The sequence below is a fragment of the Elephantulus edwardii genome, unplaced genomic scaffold (genome assembly GCF_000299155.1).
Source record: "Elephantulus edwardii isolate Elephantulus edwardi_28Jun2011 unplaced genomic scaffold, EleEdw1.0 scaffold00216, whole genome shotgun sequence".
NCBI lineage: Eukaryota > Metazoa > Chordata > Mammalia > Macroscelidea > Macroscelididae > Elephantulus > Elephantulus edwardii.
The window spans coordinates 4,597,848-4,614,714 of NW_006399966.1; the positions used below are offsets into that span (position 1 = coordinate 4,597,848).

The window sequence follows — 16,867 nt, forward strand, 5'->3', positions numbered from 1 at the left end:
ATTAGCAGTCACCCCCATTTCCTCCCAGCTCCTCCCCAGCCCTCAGCAACTGTTCATCAACTTTGTCTCTATAGATTTCCCATCACATCTAAATGGATTCCTATCTTTGCATCTTCCTTACCTTTTATGTTTTATTTTCACGTTGTTATTGTTGTTAGGTGCCATCGAGTCGTAGATGACTCATGGTGACCCTATGAACGAAAGGCCTGAGCACTGTTCATGGTTTCCGGAGGCAAGCCATTTCGGAAGTGGATGCCGCTCCTGCTTCCAGGCATCTTCCTTACCATTTATGTTTTCTTTTCACATACCATAATGCTTTTAAGGCTCATCTCTGGTGTAGTCCCTATTAGCCCTTCACTCTTTTTCATTGCCAGCTAATATTTCACTGTGCAGAATACCACACCATGCTTATCTGTTCCTTCGTGCATAGGTCATTGGGTCGTTATGCTGCTGTGAACATTGATACACTTATTTTATGTGAATGTATATTTGTATCTCCTGCTCACTGGCTTTCCTGGAATTTTGATTCAATGTTGTCACTCTACTGGTCTTGTGTACGCATTTGTTATCAATGGGGCGTCATCATCTGCTCATCAGATGACAAATTCTAAGGTGACACGCTGCCCATGACCACGATCTCATAGCCTTTGGATTATGGGTTTCTAACTTTAGGGTACAACTGTCCCTTCCCTTGCAGGATGAGGAGCAGCAGGAGATGGCCGTCTCCGCCGCCTTCATAGACCAGCATTACGGGCACCTGGTGGACGCCGTGCTGGTGAAGGAGGATCTCCAGGGTGCTTGCAGCCAGCTCAGAGTGCTCTTGGAGAAACTGAGCAAGGACACTCACTGGGTGCCTGTCAGCTGGGTCAGGTAACTCTATCCTCGGACAGCCCAGTTGGAGAAGACCATGAAGACCATCTAGTCCAGCCACCTCGTTTTACCACCAAGGCATCTCAAGCATGGGGAGGGGTGAAATTCTCCACGTACTCCATCATCAGGAAGAGGACAGTGGGAAGTCTTGTTTGTGGTTGGTTTTTGTCTGTTGTCTCTCAGAAAACCACGACTTGAAGGAGACGTGTCACAGAGTAACACATTTCACTCATTAAAGCATCACAGGCAAGTGTTTCCCTGAGTCTTTGTGCCAGTGTTAAGTAGCCGCTGTGTTTGGGGAGGGGTGGTTAACTTAGAAGTCCGTGAGTATTGCCAAAGTAGCCCTGCTGGCACAAGAGTTCAAGTGCTCACCTGCTAATGAGAAGGTCATGGGTTCTAACTCTCGGCCACTTTGTAATAGAATGTGTGGGAGTCTGCTTCCACGAAGATTTACAGCCTTGGGAACTCTGTGGGACAGTTCTCCTCTGCCTGGTAGTGTTATGAGTCAGAATCAACTAGATGGCAGGTATGCTTAGGTTTTGGTTTGTTGTTATAGGCCGTCAAGTCGCCTGGGACCCATACTGACGCCATGTACAGCAGCTCTGAACCCTGCCCTGTCCTGAGCCGGTCTCACTGACGCCAACACACCTACCCCCATTGCCCCAGTTACTGTATCAATCCATCTCATAATTTTGGTCTCTTTCTTTCGTGCTGTGCCCCTCCACCTTTCTGAGCATGATGTCCTTCTCCAAGGACTGGTCCCTCCTGGCCACATGCCCAAAGTATGTGAGACAGAGCTTCAAAATCCTGGCTTCCAAGGAGAAACTTGGTTTCACCCTCTTCAAAACAGACCTGTTTGGTTTAGAGTGGAATAAAGGATTTGCTCCTGGATGCTGGTGGCCTAGCTCTCAGGGAGGTACCTTTATTGTGGTTCAAATCTACCCTTGACTCCTTGGGAGAAAGATGGGCAGTCTCCTCTCATGCAATGCACAGCCTCCCAGCAACCTGTTGGAAGGTCTACTAGGAGTTGGTTCTAACTCAGTGGCAATGAGTTTGTTGTTTTTTCTTCAACCAACCTAAAAGTTCTGGTTCAGAATCCCTTCATGCTTCCATAAACATTGCATGCAGGCGAATCCTGTGGGGCCGTTCTACTCCATAACAAGTGAGGCTGGCCAGGTGTCAGATGACTTGACGGCAGTGGCTGTTAGTGAATTTATAAAGCACCAATCTGCAGTGATGTTTAAGCTTTAAAAACATGGCAACACTTCTTTTATTGAGTTTTGTTAGAAGCCAACTTGTTTTATCTGCAGATCCACACAGCTGAAGCTCCATCTTTAAGTGCTAACCTGTCCGTTTCAACCTTTTTAATAGGGAATGTTTGCTTGCTAATAATAACTTGATTCTCCATCTTTTTAAGTAGTAAGCATACAATTCATTTTTTCTGCCTGCCCTCTAATGCAATGATGTCTTTGGAGAATCTAGGAGAATGTAAGGCTACTTGCCCCTTTCCTAACTAAATGCCTTCAGACTCCTTAAACAGAGACAGCCTATCTGTTTTTATAATTCCTCTGCTGTTCCTGTGGTGCCTCTTGTACTGGCCACTGTCTGGTCTCTCTCATCTGTATAACTTTCCGATTCTTGGGATTCTTGTTGTGCTAGATCTTGGGAAATCAGATGACACCCCTTGTCAAGATTGTCTTTTTACACTTAAAACGCAATAAATAGTTCTGACGATTTTAGGCTCTGGGTGTGAGCCTAATGGGTTATCTCTGAGCAAAGGTGTCCACTCTTAGAGAGTCATTCCCCTGAGGAGTTGCTGGTGGGCTCAAACCAGCAGAGAGGTGCTACTTGTGGGTTTGCTCTGCAGTTCCCTACAGACTACCCCAGAACACCCTATAACCAAGCTTGTATGTAAGTCCAGTGCCATACAGTCAAAACCAACTCATAGCTGACCGTCCAGTGGATTTTCAGAGACTATAAATTGCATGGGAGGAGAATTCCCATCTTTCTCCTGAGAAGCAGCTGACAGAATCCATCTACCTGCCTTTGGCACCTCCCTACCCACTTGGCCACCAGAGCTCCCAGTTAGTGAGTCTCTAATCTGTGCCAGGTGCTGTGATCAGGACTTTATGTACAGTATTGTGACAATTACTCAGATTAAGACTGTGAGGAGAGGCTTCTGAATATCAGCCCTATTACACAAGCAAGAAAAGCAGAATGTAATAAATAGCTTTTCTAAGCTTACACCAGTGAGAAAGAAAGTCTCCATACTGGTATTAGAGGTCAAGTCTCCTTCATGCCAGCGCTGGCCACTACTACCATGCACACTGCCTCTTTCAGAGGAGTCCCTGGGTGGTGCAAATGACTAAGCACTGAACTGACAAGTGGGCCATGATCCAAACCCACCCAACGCAAGCGGGAGGCAGGCCTGGCAAAGCTTCTGAAGGGTCACAGCCTTGAGAACTCCGTGGAGGAGTTCTGCTCTGCATACGTGGGGTCACCATGGGCTGGACTCAATGCAGTGGAAATTTACAGCAGCGTCTGAGGCTACATGTCAAAGAATTGCCTTTTAAATGGGGAACATGTTCATAATGAAAATTTATAATAATATACAATGCATCCTGCCTGCTAATACTAATAAAAGGCTGATTCCACGCTGTAAACGCTCAAGCTTATTTACTCTCAAGAAGATGAGATCACCAGGTTAGAGGGAGAAGTTTTGCAGCATGTTTAGAAATTTCTACTCTACCTTCAAAAACGACTTTCACAACTCTAGCTCACTAACATGGTGCTTGTTAATGTGCCATCAAGTTGACTACAACTCACAGTGACCCTCTGAACAGTATCTCTGAACCCTGCCCTGTCCTGAGCTGATCTCAGCATCTCTGACACATCTGCCCACATGGATAGATGTGTCCATCTATCTAATCTGGGCTCTTCCTCTCCTGCACTGAGCCTCTACCCTCCCAACCATGATGTCCTCCAAAGACTGGTCCCTGCTGGCAACATGCCCAAAGTATGTAAGATGGAGCTTTACTTCTTTTTTTAAAATTTAATTATTTTTTATGTGTGTTCTGTCAAATCGGATCTGACTAATACTGGAGGAGATTGCCCCTCCTTCTCCAGCATAGCATCTGGTGGATTCAAACCGTGCACATCTGGGATTGCAGTGTAGCTTCTTGCCACTAGGCCACCAGAGCACCCTTAGAGCTTTAAATTCTTCTTCTTTTTTTTTTTTTAATTAAGGAGCTTTAAATTCTTATAGGTGCACCTAATGGGACACATTCTCCAGAACTTTCTAGCAAAAGCACGGGGACTTCTTTGTACCTACAGTGTCTTCAGTGAATTTGGCTTTTGAGTTGTGGAGCAGGACCAGGATGAGGAGGGGGGCTGCCCCCTGGAAGTGCGAAGGGCAGCCAAATCTGCGTCATACAGCTGAGCCCGGAGCCACAGTGAGCTTATAAGGCAGAAAGCACACATGGTCTAAATCGTTTCTGAGACTCGCCTAACAAGGCTCCGCGGAGGACTGTAGCTATCATGTCCCTCCAAGGGTGGGTGAGCACCACGTGCTATGATGTAACTTGAAAGAAATCATCACACTTTAACAGTTTCTGCTCTTTAATGTTTTTGCACAATTATTACATGAAACAGTACTAGTTCTCTTATCACATATTACAAAGCAAGGTATGAGAAGATGATGTCTATTATCTAGAACAAGCCACGTCTGCAGCCACAGGTGTCTGTTGCCACCAGATCTGTGGAGTAGAAAGGATAAGGTCTCATAGACAGAGGAGTGTTTTTCAAAGATACATACCTGTTTACAAATGCACAGTGTTGGAGTGTGTGGGCGTGCAGTTTTAAGTCTCATTCCACCAAGCAAGTACCCCTTAACGGTTTGAAATCAGGCAGTGACATAAGAAAACTTGGCAAAGGGTATCCAAAAAGCTAGTGGAAGCTGAACAGTGTGTGGAACCCACCACACCCAGACATCCAGACAGTCCGGCTGCAGAATTGTCCTGAATGTGAAGCCTGAATCTTGGATCTGCTGTTTTGTAGGAAGTACTGAGAACTAATACATGATCTTTCAATAGCTTCTTTCACTACAGACTCGATTTCTGGTGCTTGACTCTAAGAATATCGGTTGACAGAGGCTACAAAAGGAAGGATGTGTACCATGGAGGGCTTGGCATGCCATTTTAAAGCCGTGGCTCATTCTGGAAGCAATAGCAAGTCACTGATGTTGTTAAGCGAGGAAGTAATAAGGGTATGTTTTTTTCATCAACACCACCAACCATAAGTCACAGGTTCCTGAAACACGGGCAGTGGCAAGTCCAGAGACTGAGAAGTAGAGCTTAACTAAGATCCTTTTGTTGTTGTTAGGTGCTTCTGGTTGTTTTTGTCTCGCAGTGACTCTCTGAACAATGAACAAAACACAGCCCGGTCCTCACTATCATTGGTCATGCTTGAGCCTCACTGTTATTTTGTAGCCCCCAAGGTGCAGTGGTTAGAAGTTTGGCTCAACTGAAAGGTTACCACTTTGGCTAGCAGCCCAGTGGCTTTGCTGGAGGAAAGACCTGGTGATGTGCTCCTGCAGAGTACAGTAGGCCAGGGCAGGGCTACTCTGCCTTCTCGGGTTGCTATGAGCCAACTGGGCTAACAGCCAACATCGTGATAAATGGAGACAAGATTGAAGTTGTCAAGGATTTCATTTTACTAAGATCCATAATCAATACTCATGGTAGTAGTCAAGAAATCAAAAGACATTTTGCATTGGGAAAATCTACTGTTAAGAACCTCTTTAAAGTGCTAAAGAGCAAGGATGTCAGTTTAAAGACTAAGACACACCTCACTCAATATTTCAATAACTTTCTATGCATGTGAAAGTTGGGTAGTGAATATGGAAGACCGAGGAAGAATTGATGCCTTTGAGCTGGTGAAGAGTATTGGATGTACAGTAGATTGCCAAAGAACAAATCTATCCTGGAGGAATTGGAACCATGGTGCTCCTGAGAGGCAAGGATGGTGAGACTCTGTTTCACGTACTTTGGACATGTTGTTAGGAGGGGCCAGTCTTTGGGAAAAAGATATCATGCTGGGAAAAAGTAGATGGCCAGTGGAAAAGAGGAAGACTCAACGGGATGGATTGGCACAGTGACATGAGGATGGCACAGGACAGGGCAAGGTTTCCATCTGTGGCTGGCATGGTTGCTGTGAGTTGCAATCAACTTGACAGCACCTGGCAGTGACAGCAGCACCATGGGCTAGAATCAGTGTGATGACACACATCACTAACAACAAAGCGGGGAAAGATAAGAGAAAGAGAGGGGCAGTAAAAGGAGATCCCCGGGCTTTAGCCTGTCTGCCTACAAGAATGGTAGTCCCTCTGACTGAGATGATTTGGAGCCAAATATTTCTATTTGGACATGCTGGTTTTCCCCTTGAAAATTAAACTTCTTATTTTGAGGCAAGTATAAATGCACATGCAGTTCTAAGATCTAAGACAGAGAGAGTCCATGTGCTCTTTACCCAGTTCCCCTTCATGGCTACATCTTATAAAATTAGCTCACTTATCTCAGGAAGAATATGAGCATTGATACCTCAAGGCGTAAAACACTTTTATCGTTAATAAAGTTGGCTTCGTCAAAATGAAAAGCTTTTGTTCTGGTCAAGACGCTGTTTTAAAAGATGGAGAGATATTACAGACTGGGAGAAAATAATTTGCAGAAAAAAATAATTTGCCAACCACACAACTAACAAAATGTTTCTATCTAAACTATGTAACCAACTCTCTAATATTATAAAACCCCCAACAAGTCAATTCAATTAGAAAATGAGCAAGAGACACGTACAGACATTTCACCAGAGAGGCTACATGGGAGATACACAAATAGGTACATGAGAAATGTTCCTACTAAGCTACTAAGACTGTCATCGCCTTTGAGATGAACAGCACAGACTCCTAGCTCCTGTGAGTGTGTGAAGGCAAGAAATTGTACAGGAGGAGACTGCTCATTTTTCTCCCTCGATGCTTCTGGTAGATTCACCTTGGGGTTAGCAGTGCAACTGCCCAGGGACTAGGTCACCTGAACCCTCCTCATTAGCCACTAAAGAAATTAAAATTAAAACCACAATGAGATAGCACTCTACACCTATCAAAACCAAAATAATGATCAAAACCAAAATGATGATCACAGCAGGTGCGGATGGTGCTACAGATCCACCGGGTCATTCATGGTCGCCTGAAGTAGTTGATCCCTTTAGAAAACGGCTCTTCAGTTCCTTTTAAAATGGAAAAGCTGACTTCCTCTAAAACCCAGTAGCTGCATTCTTGGTATTTCTCTCACAGATACGGAACTATTTTGTGTAGAATCATGCACCAAGATGTGTAGCGTTATTTGGAATTGCCAAAACACTAGGAGCTGCCCAAGTGTCCTTCAGTGGATGCATGGTGGTGACACAAAGTGGCATGTTCACACCCGCAATGGAAAGCAATGTACAAGATATGACTTGAATGAACTGCAAACAAATGGCGCTAATGGGAAAAAAAAAGAGCCAAGAACGAGCCTCAAACAGATACATATATCATGAATCTTACGTGTTATTGTTGCTATTGTTGGGTGGACGACAGAGCTGAGCCTTGCTCTACCCTGTGCGGTCCTCACGGTCTCAGAAATGCTCGAGTCCGTTGTTAGAGTCACTGTATGGATCCATCTCATTGAGGAGCTTCCTCTCTTTCTTGAACCTTCCACATTTCCCAACATGATACCTTTGTCCAGGACTAGCCCGATCTGACAGCATACCCAGAGTGTGTGAGATGAAATATCATCATCATTGCCTCTGAGAAGCACCCTTGTGCTCCCAAATAGCTATTTTGGCATCATTCATGAAATAACATAACTGTAAAGACGCAGGATGGATTTGTAAATGTCCAGAGACAGGGAGATGATGACCATGGCTATTAGCAGTGGCACAAGGGAACATTTTGATGATGATACAGTTACAAATTTTGAATGTGGTGGTTGTGCAAGGCTTCTGTGTGATAAAATGACAAAGAACTATGCACACAGACAGGAATGAAGGCGTGTAGAACTGGTGGAATAGACTCTGTGAGTTGAACCAATGTCAACATCCTGGTTTGATATCACACTATAGTTCTGTGAGACGATACCACTGGAAGATGCTGGGTGAAGGATTTACAACAACTTCCTGTACATTCTTTTGCACGTTCTGTGAACCCATAATTACTTCAAAATAAAAAGAAAGAAATCAGGCTGAAAGTCAGCATGACCGATCATGCAACAACATCATGGATACTACTGAGGGTTTTCCTGTCGCTGTCCCATAAATGAAGAGAATTGAGCATTTCCTTTACCAATTTTGTGCATTCACGAAGGAGCCAATTGGCATTTGTGTCCTGTGTTGCCTGAAGCTTAATTGTGTTATGTGCTTTAATTCCCTTTTTTACATAGTTGAACTATGTCACCCACTTTTCTTTCCCCCATGACAATGGTGCAAGTTTAATGGGTTTAACATGTCCTCTCTCTGTGTCACTCATCTCTTTGCTCATTCTTACTCTCCTGTGTTACAAGTTCTTTGTAAAGCTGCAAGCAAAAATGCATCTTTCCTCCTTCCTGCCTCATCCTATCTCTAGATTAGATGGGGATTTAAAACATTCTTAGTTACCATGACAGTTGCCCATCCTTCTCCTGCAGAGCAGCTGGTGGATTTGAACCACTCACCTTTAGGATTGCAGCCTAGCTTCTTAGCACTAGGCTGCCAGAGCTCCTTGAGTTCAAGCTAAGTAGTCCGTAGGAAGCTGTGCTGCTAACTTAGAGGCAGCCCCTCTCTGGTGGTTTGTATGCACTAGTGGTTCCAAGGGAGAAAGACAGGCAATCTCCTCCCATCTGACTTAGAGGTAGTCAGAGGGTCAGCTGTGAGTCAGTCCTGATTTGGTGGCAAAGAGTTTGAGTTCTTGTAGACCTTAAATGTAACTTACTTATTTGGTGTTCCAAGCTTTATTGTAGCATCATAAGATTGAGCACCCAGCCACTTGAGAAGTGTCTTGAGGTTCAAAGCAGTTAAGAAATCCTAGGATCTTCTTGTCTTTTTCCCCCATGAGGACAACCTTGTATTCATTAAGTTGGGAAGAGATAAGGAGAAATATCAAAATCACATAAATCTGTTCTTTGAAATATCTGTCTGTCCATTTATGCCCATCGCTTAAGCAACACGAAAATGTAGTCATTTTTAATAATGTTAAATAATCCAAAAAGCCAAGCTGGCCACATTTTTGAACAGTGGCAGAAAACCCATACATAATGTTGGCAGAACATGACAGTGAAGAGGTTATGGAAAACAAGAATCTGTTTATGGAAGACAAGAATCTGTTTATGTCCAATTGGAACACATCATTTCTCAAAGTTGATAGAAAAAGAAATGGGATGAGAACATCTTGAAGCTGCTGCTGAAAGACAGCATCACCTCCCAGCTGTAGAGAGAGACAAACAGCGAGCTTAGTCCTCTGTTAGCTAGTCAGTCGGTATTATATGACTCTCTCACTGTCATCGAATCAGAACTGACTCACCGCCGACCCTCCAGCAGGTTTTTAGAGGCTGTAAATCACACGAGATGTGATTGCTCATCCTTCTCCTGTGGAATCACTGGTAGATTTGAACGGCCAGAGAGCTGCTGCCTTTGAACACCTCCCTATGGACTGAGCTACCAGTTGTTGAGCACCACCGAGTCAACTACGACTCTTAGAGACTCTTTGAACAGTGGCTCTAAACCCTGCACCGTCCTGTGCCGTCCTGACCATCTCTGGCATATACATACCCACTATTACAGTCACTGTGTCAATCCATTTTGTTAGGAATCTTCCCCTCCTTCACTGACTCTCCACCTTTCCAAGCATGATGTCCTTCTCCAAGGACTGGTCTCTCCTTGGCTCCAAGGAGCCCTCTGGCTGCACTTTCCCCCCAAGATATATTTGTTTGCCCTTTTGTCAGTCCGTGGGATATTTGGTGAGCTCCCTCAGTATATTTGTTGGTATTGTTATGTGACTCGATAGCTCGTAGTTGACCCTACAGTGGTTTTTCAGAGGCTGTAAATGGCATTGTAAGAGATTACTCATCTTTCTCCCTTGGAGCAACTAGTGGATTCAAACCATGTGCTTTTGAGTTGACAGCACAAGTCCTTACCCATGAGGCCACCAGAACTCCCTCACTGAGTGAGAAGAGTAAAATGTATCCCCTTAACTGGGCCCCTAGTTCCCCACTGACAAGGTTCTTAGGGCTTCTGTGACAACTAGGATTACTGTGTTCTGAGGTCAAGAGCCCCCGGGTGAAAACATACCTATTCATCTTTGGAGAGAAGATACTTTGTTGTGTTCTTGATATAGCGCCTTGAATTCTTAAAGAGGGGAGGGGAGAAAAAGTTAGATTGATATTAATGGTTAGTGGCAGAGTGCTAGTCCCAAAGCCAAAGCTTTAAATCCCAAGGCTGGCTAAGAAAAAGGCCAAAAGACCAAAGAAAAAGACCAAAGCCAGCAATTGGTATTTTAACACCCTGAAGATTACATTTCCCTCTGGCAGGCCCATTCCTAAGTGAAGCCAATCAACCACGAACTGAATCATATTCCCATCCTTTTCTTTGCGTGTCTACCTTCAGCTTTTCCGTATAAACTTGTTGTTGTTGTTGTTGTTATGTGCCGTCGAGTCGTTTCCGACTCATAGCGACCCTATGCACAACAGCCCTAAACCCTGCTCTATCCTGCGCCAACCGCACTGCCTCTGACACACCCATCCCAATTACCCTAGTCACCGAATCAATCCATCTCATAGAGGGTCTTCCCCTCCTGCGTTGTCCCTCAACCCTCCCAAGCATGATGTCCCTCTCCAAGGACCCGTCCCTCCTGGCAACATGTCCAAAGTATGTCAGACGAAGCCCCAGAATCCTTGCCTCCAGGGAGTAGGTTGGTTTAATCCTCTCCAAGATAAATCTGTTTGTTTTCCTGGCAGTCTAGGGTACACTCAGTACCCTTCTCCAGCACCACAGCTCAAAAGCATCCACTCTCCTTCTGTCCTCCTTAGTCATTGTCCAACTCTCTGATGCATAACAAGCGATTGCAAATACCATGGCCTGTATCAGGCGCACCTTAGTCTCCAGAGAGACACTGTTGCTCCTGAGTACTTTAGAGAGGTCCCCAACTTTCCCATTGCGATACGCTTTTTGATTTCCTGACTGCTGGTGCCAAGAGTGTTGACTGGGGAGCCGAGCAAACTGAAGCTGTGAACAATCTCAATCTCTTCGTCATCCATCCTGACGCTGCCAATTGGTCCAGTGGTGAGAATCTTTGTCTTCTTGACATTGAGCCTCAGTCCATACTGAAGGCTGCAGTCCTTGACCCTTCGCAGCAAGTGCATGAGGTCCTCCTCAGTTTCAGCAAGCAGGGTTGTGTTATCTGCATAACGGAGATTGTTAATAGACCTTCCACCAATCCTGATGCCACAATTCTCCTCATAGAGCCCAGCCTCTCGGATAATCTGCTCTGCATACATGTTGAAAAGGTATGGAGACAGGATGCATCCCTGGCGTACACCCTTCCCAATTTTGAACCATGCAGTGTTACCCTGCTCTGTTCTGACTACTGCCTCTTGGTCCAAGTATAGGTTTCGTATTAGCACAATTAAATGTTCTGGGATTCCCATTCTTCTCAGAGTCAGCCATAGTTTGTTATGATCCACACAGTCAAATGCCTTTGCATAATCAATGAAACACAGATAGACATTCTTCTGGTATTCTCTGCTTTCAGCCAAGATCCAAAAGGACACATAACAGCTTTGCAGCCAAGGCGATTTCTTTAGCTGCTTGTTTGGGCTGTCAGCCGGTTGCTTTGGGTGGTTTTTGATTTGTTGCTGCTTCACAGATGAGGCCCTCAGCCGCCCTCCTCAGCCTCTCGTTCGGAGCCTCTCTTTCCCTCCGAACACAGGGTCTTTGTGTGTGTCTGGAAGAAACCCAGGAGCCCACTTGCCTGCCAATCTTTCTCAGTTGCCCTGCGGTCATAGTGGGGTTTGCGATCTCCAAGCCGCTTCAGAATGCCCTGGTTTTCCACGGTGATTCTCACCAGCTCCCGATTCCTTGTTTCTCGGTTTAAGCTGAAAAACACAAACCCCTGAAATGAGTAAAGAGGAAGACTTACTCTCTGCATAGGAGTTGGGGAACAGAGGACGTCATGACATCTCAAATGCAGGCTGCCTCAGGTTGGGGGGTACCTCTTCCCCCTGAACCTGGAAATCTTACATACCTCACTCACTCTAACCTCAGTATCCAACTATTGAACCAGACTGCACTTTGGGAAACAAGTAAAGGATTTTCAGGATGCTGTGGGAAAATCTTGAATGATGCAGGAAGCATCAAAAGAAGATGGAAGAAATACACAGCCATCACCACAACAAGATAAAGGTAAACAATCCAATTGAAAAATGGGCACAGGATATGAACAGACACTTCATTAAAAAAGACATCCAGATGGCGAACAAACACATGAAAAAATGTTCAAAATTCCTAGCTCCAAAAGAGATGCAAATCAAAACAATTATGAGATATCATCTTACTGTAGTAAGAATAGCAAAACTTAACAGCACAGCAAACAACAAATGCTGGCAAGGTTGTGGAGAAACTAGAACCCTTATTCACTGTTGGTGGGAGTGTAAAATGGTGCAACCACTATGGAAGGCAGTACGGTGCTTTCTCAAAAAGTTGGAAATAGAAATACCATTTGACCCAGCAATTCCACTACTGGGAATATACCCTAAAGAAACCAGAACTGCCACCCAAGCAGATATATGCACACACCTGTTTATTGCAGCTTTGTTCACAATAGCAAAGAGTTGGGAACAACCCAAGTGCCCATCAACAAACGAATGGATAGAGAAGCTGTGGTATTATTCACACAATAGAATACTATGCTGCATTGAAAAAAAAGGAACTCATGATATATTATAAAAAATGGGTGACCCTGGAGGACATTATGCTGAGTGAAATATCTCAGTCACAAAAGGCCAAATACTGCACAGAGCCACTGTTGTAAAGTGGGACTGACATTGGGGTTGGGTAGAAACTAACAGAGGATAAATAATGTATACTTCATTGAAACACATGAGAGTGAGAACTGTTTAGTAGGAATATATGATTAGGTGTTATTGTCATGACAAGAGTCCAGAATGAAAGCTGCATAGTGGAGTGGACTGGGGGGGTGGAGGGGATTGTATAACAATGAAAGAATTTTTTTCCTTTTACTTTTCAAAGAGAAAAACAAACTGGGGGGAGGTGTGGGCAGAGAAGTAAGTGTGCAACAATGAATGAATGGAAATCCAAAGTCTCTGTAAACTTTCATGAAAATAAATTTAAAAAAAATACAGTAACTGAATTAAGAAGAGTTGGTTGACACTGAACCTCTTCAGGAAGTAACATATGATCAAGAACCAATGGTAATGAAGGAAGTTCAAGCTGCCCTGAAGGAATTGGAAAAAACTGAGGCCCTAGGAATTGATGAAATACCAATTGACGTGTCAGGAAATAGACGCAGCCCTGGACTTACACACTTATGCCAAAAAATCTGGAAGACAGCTACTCAGCCAACTGACTGACTGGAAGACATCCACATTTGTTCCCATTCCCCAAAAATGTGACCCCCCAGGATGTGGAAATTATTAAATAATGTTACTATCACAAGCAAGTAAAATCTGGCTAAAGATTATCTTAAAAACAGCTGGTACAGTACATGGGAAGGGAACTGTCAGAAATTCAAGCTGGATTCAGAAGAGGCCATGATATAAAGAATATAATTTCTGATGTCAGATGAATCTTGACCAAAAGTAGGGAGTATCAGAGTGGTGTTTACATCTTGACTATGAAAAGGCATTTGATTGTGTGGATCATAACAAATTATGGGTAAGATTCAGAAAAACAGGAATCCCAGAACATTTAATTGTGCACATGAGAAACCTATGTATAGACCAAGAAGCAATTTGGCAAACAGAACAAGGGACCATCGTTTAAAATCAGGAAAAGTGTGTTTCAGGGTTGTAGCCTTTCTCCACACCTATTTAATTTGTTTGCTGAACAAATTATTTGAGAAGCTGAACCATGTGAAGAAAAACATAACTTCAGGATTGGAGAAAGACTCAACACCCTGTGTTACACAGATGACACAACCTTGTTTACAGAAAGTGAATAACATTTAAAACACTTCAGAAGATCAAAGACTACAGCCTTCAATAGAAATTATATCTCAGCATCAAAACCCCAAAAATCTTCACCACTGGACCATTAGGCAACATCCTGGTAGATAGAGAAAAGACTGAAGTTGTCAGTGACTTCATTTTACTTGGATCCACAATTAACATGCAGGGTAGTAGCAGTGAAGAAATCAAAAGCTGTATTGCATTGGAAAAAAAAATCTTCTATCAATGACTTCACCAAAGTACCATATAGCAAGGATATCCGCTTAAAGACTAAGGTGTACCTAATCCAAGCCATGGTATTTCTAACTGAAAGTTGGACAATGGAAAAAGGAAGATCAAAGTAGCGCTGCCTTTAAATGATGGCATTGGTGAAGAGTATCAGATATTCCATGGGCTGCTAAAAGAGCAGACAAAGCTGTTTTGGAGGAAGTACAATCAGGGTGCTTGCTGGTTGATGAAACTGGGTCTCATGTCCTTTGGGCATGTTTTCAGCAGGGGTTAGTTTGTGGGAAAAGACCTCATGCTGGGAAAGGTGGAGGGAGGGCCAGCAACATGGAGGATGACCCTCAAGGAGACGGGATGACAGAGTGACTCTAACAGTGGGCTCGCGTCATGGTGCAGATCGTGAGGACGCACAGGAGGGGGCAATGGTCTGATCTGTTGGCCATTGGTCGCCCTCAGTGGTAGGAAGCTTGATGGTCCCTAATAACAACAACGTGATCTTCTGACGCCCCGTTGGCTAATGCCCCGTAAGTAACACTCCTTTTGGCAGTACTGGCGCTAACGTGCAACAAGAAGCTGAGGCATTTCGGAAATGAAATAAAGTAGAAGGACGCTACCTCTTGGATAAGTATTCGTTCCAGCAGTCCACCCTGGCAGGGCCGCGATGGGCATCGGCGATTTTCTGACACAGCTGCTTGTTCTCATATTCAATTTTGTCGATTCTCTTTTGTTCACCCTGGTAAGAAACCCCATGCCATCATAGTGATATCGTTGCTCCAGCATATGCTGACTTAGCAATCACGCTTAACTGGGGAGGGGGCAAAGGGGCAAACTGGCCACTGCAGAGGTTGGAGTAGAGCTTAGAAAACTAGGGGTGAAGTGGCAGGCTTGTCATAAACGCTTGGGTTGGGTGGGTATTTTGAAGACTCTGGGAAATGGAATCTCTCTTAGGACAGAGATCATTAATCAACCACGATGTTTATGGTCTGTTCAAATCTGACCCATGGTGATCCCATGTGTGTCAAAATAAAAAGGTGCTCAGCGCCCTTTTAAAATGGCTGATTTTGGGGGCTCTATTGTCTGGCCTTTCATCCGAGGTGCTTCTGAGTGGACCCGAACTGCCAACCTTTCACTCAGTAGCTGAATGCATTAACCACTGACACCATTCAGGGACTACAGGATATAAAGTATTAAAATGCATATATAGATGGTGAGAACAAATACCTGTAGTTTGCTCAATTTTAAAATGTGATGTGTATGTGCCACTGGAGGTTTGGTATCAACAGCAGGCTTCACTAGAGAAGAGGGACAGAAAGAGTCATGTTACATGACAAGAGTCCTCAGCGCATCCACAGCAAACCTGCTTGCATGCTAGAGAAGGCCAACAGCTTAACAGTACAGCTTTGGAGTCTAGCTTTACCCAGCTCAAGAATTTCAGTTTGGCTTATTACTCAAGTGGGTATCTTTGACAAGTTCTGAGCCAGAAAGAAAGAATGGTGAAGACTAGAAAAAGACATTTTTACAGTGAGAAAGGTCCTTCTAATTTTACAAAAGAGCCTTCTCCCACTGCCTCCCTATGCACTACTAGGCTGTCTACTGGGTACTAATGCCCTCTTGTTTTTCTAAGTTACTTTGACTTTAAAGAGTTTAATGAATGCTTCCATCAGTTGAACTCTCTGGCGTAAGACCAGTTTTATCACTGATGCTAATATCTGCTCAACTAAACCCAGCACATTGGGTTTATCATCACAGGTCTGTATACCAGTCTGGTTTACTGTCAAGATCTTTATGGTGGACCCATCTTAGAGTGATAGCCAGCTAAGTGGCCCACATACCTATTTGCATTCTATTCTTGTGAGATAAGTAGTGGCCATAGTCCAGTTTCCTCCTGAAGTTCGTACTTTGCCTGTGGTTAGAGACGATGACAGGGTAGGCCAGGTAATCCAGGGAATTGTTCATCTTCTCTTCCTAATCTCACTTCACATATGAGGCATCCCAGTTTCCTCTGTGATGTGTTTGACCTTCCCATAAAAGGTTGTCATAGTTACCCTGTTATGACATCAGGGACTGGAGACAGGCAAGACACCTGCCTGGCTGTCCCTGAGCTTCTATCTTGGACTCCAGCCTAACACAAATCAGGATGATGGGCAAGGGACTAGGCTGCTTTTCTATGTGTTTGGTCTGCAGGTGTCACCAACCTTGAAAGGTGTCCTGGGAGGGGGATAGAAGATCCCAGGTAATGAAATTCTGGCATATCTGGGGTTATAAATGGAATAGTCTCTCCAGCAATGGTTTTGCCTTTCGGGGAATAAAAAATGACCTTAAGATAATCAGAACTAGTGTATTCGTATTGCAGAGAAGACAGTTAAAAATTCAGAGCAGAACTCAGAAGCTCAAGAAAACAAAGCAAGTTAGAGGCAGAGCAAGACTAGTATATGGGTTTCCTGAATTCCAGGGACCACATTTGCCCTTTTAGGGAAAGTGCCTCCGTTTTCCTGGCAACGGGAGAGGGTGGCTTTCTTCAAGGACAG

At 44.2% G+C, this 16,867-nt stretch overlaps 2 protein-coding genes across 2 annotated transcripts in view; one reads left to right on the plus strand and one right to left on the minus strand.

Annotated features, from left to right (window-relative positions):
* Positions 1-1,162, plus strand: part of MPP3 (membrane protein, palmitoylated 3 (MAGUK p55 subfamily member 3)) — a 31,561-nt gene extending 30,399 nt beyond the window's left edge. The window contains exon 18 of the mRNA XM_006897856.1: positions 698-1,162. Within this exon, the coding sequence (XP_006897918.1) occupies positions 698-874 (177 nt within the window). The 3' untranslated portion in view covers positions 875-1,162. The remainder of the gene's footprint in view (positions 1-697) is intronic.
* A 9,057-nt stretch (positions 1,163-10,219) lies between these two features.
* On the minus strand, positions 10,220-16,323 carry LOC102845379 (chromosome unknown open reading frame, human C17orf105). The gene is made up of 5 exons (XM_006897857.1): positions 16,172-16,323; positions 15,561-15,631; positions 14,954-15,072; positions 11,900-12,023; positions 10,220-10,278 (listed from the first exon to the last, which is right to left on the minus strand). Exons 1-5 carry the CDS (start codon positions 16,293-16,295, stop codon positions 10,222-10,224), a joined length of 495 nt encoding a protein of 164 aa, XP_006897919.1. The 5' UTR covers positions 16,296-16,323; the 3' UTR covers positions 10,220-10,221.
* Between the last annotated feature and the right edge of the window lie 544 nt (positions 16,324-16,867).

Bases quoted from the DNA above. Each gene is read 5' to 3' on its own strand.
- LOC102845379 (XM_006897857.1), bottom strand. From the start codon at position 16,295: ATGAACAATTCCCTGGATTACCTGGCCTACCCTGTCATCGTCTCTAAC. The intron at 15,632-16,171 runs GTATGTGGGCCA...CCTCTTCTCTAG, and splicing joins CAAGAATAGAATGCAAATAG to TGAAGCCTGCTGTTGATACC. The intron at 12,024-14,953 runs GTAGCGTCCTTC...TGTGTTTTTCAG, and splicing joins AACGAATACTTATCCAAGAG to CTTAAACCGAGAAACAAGGA.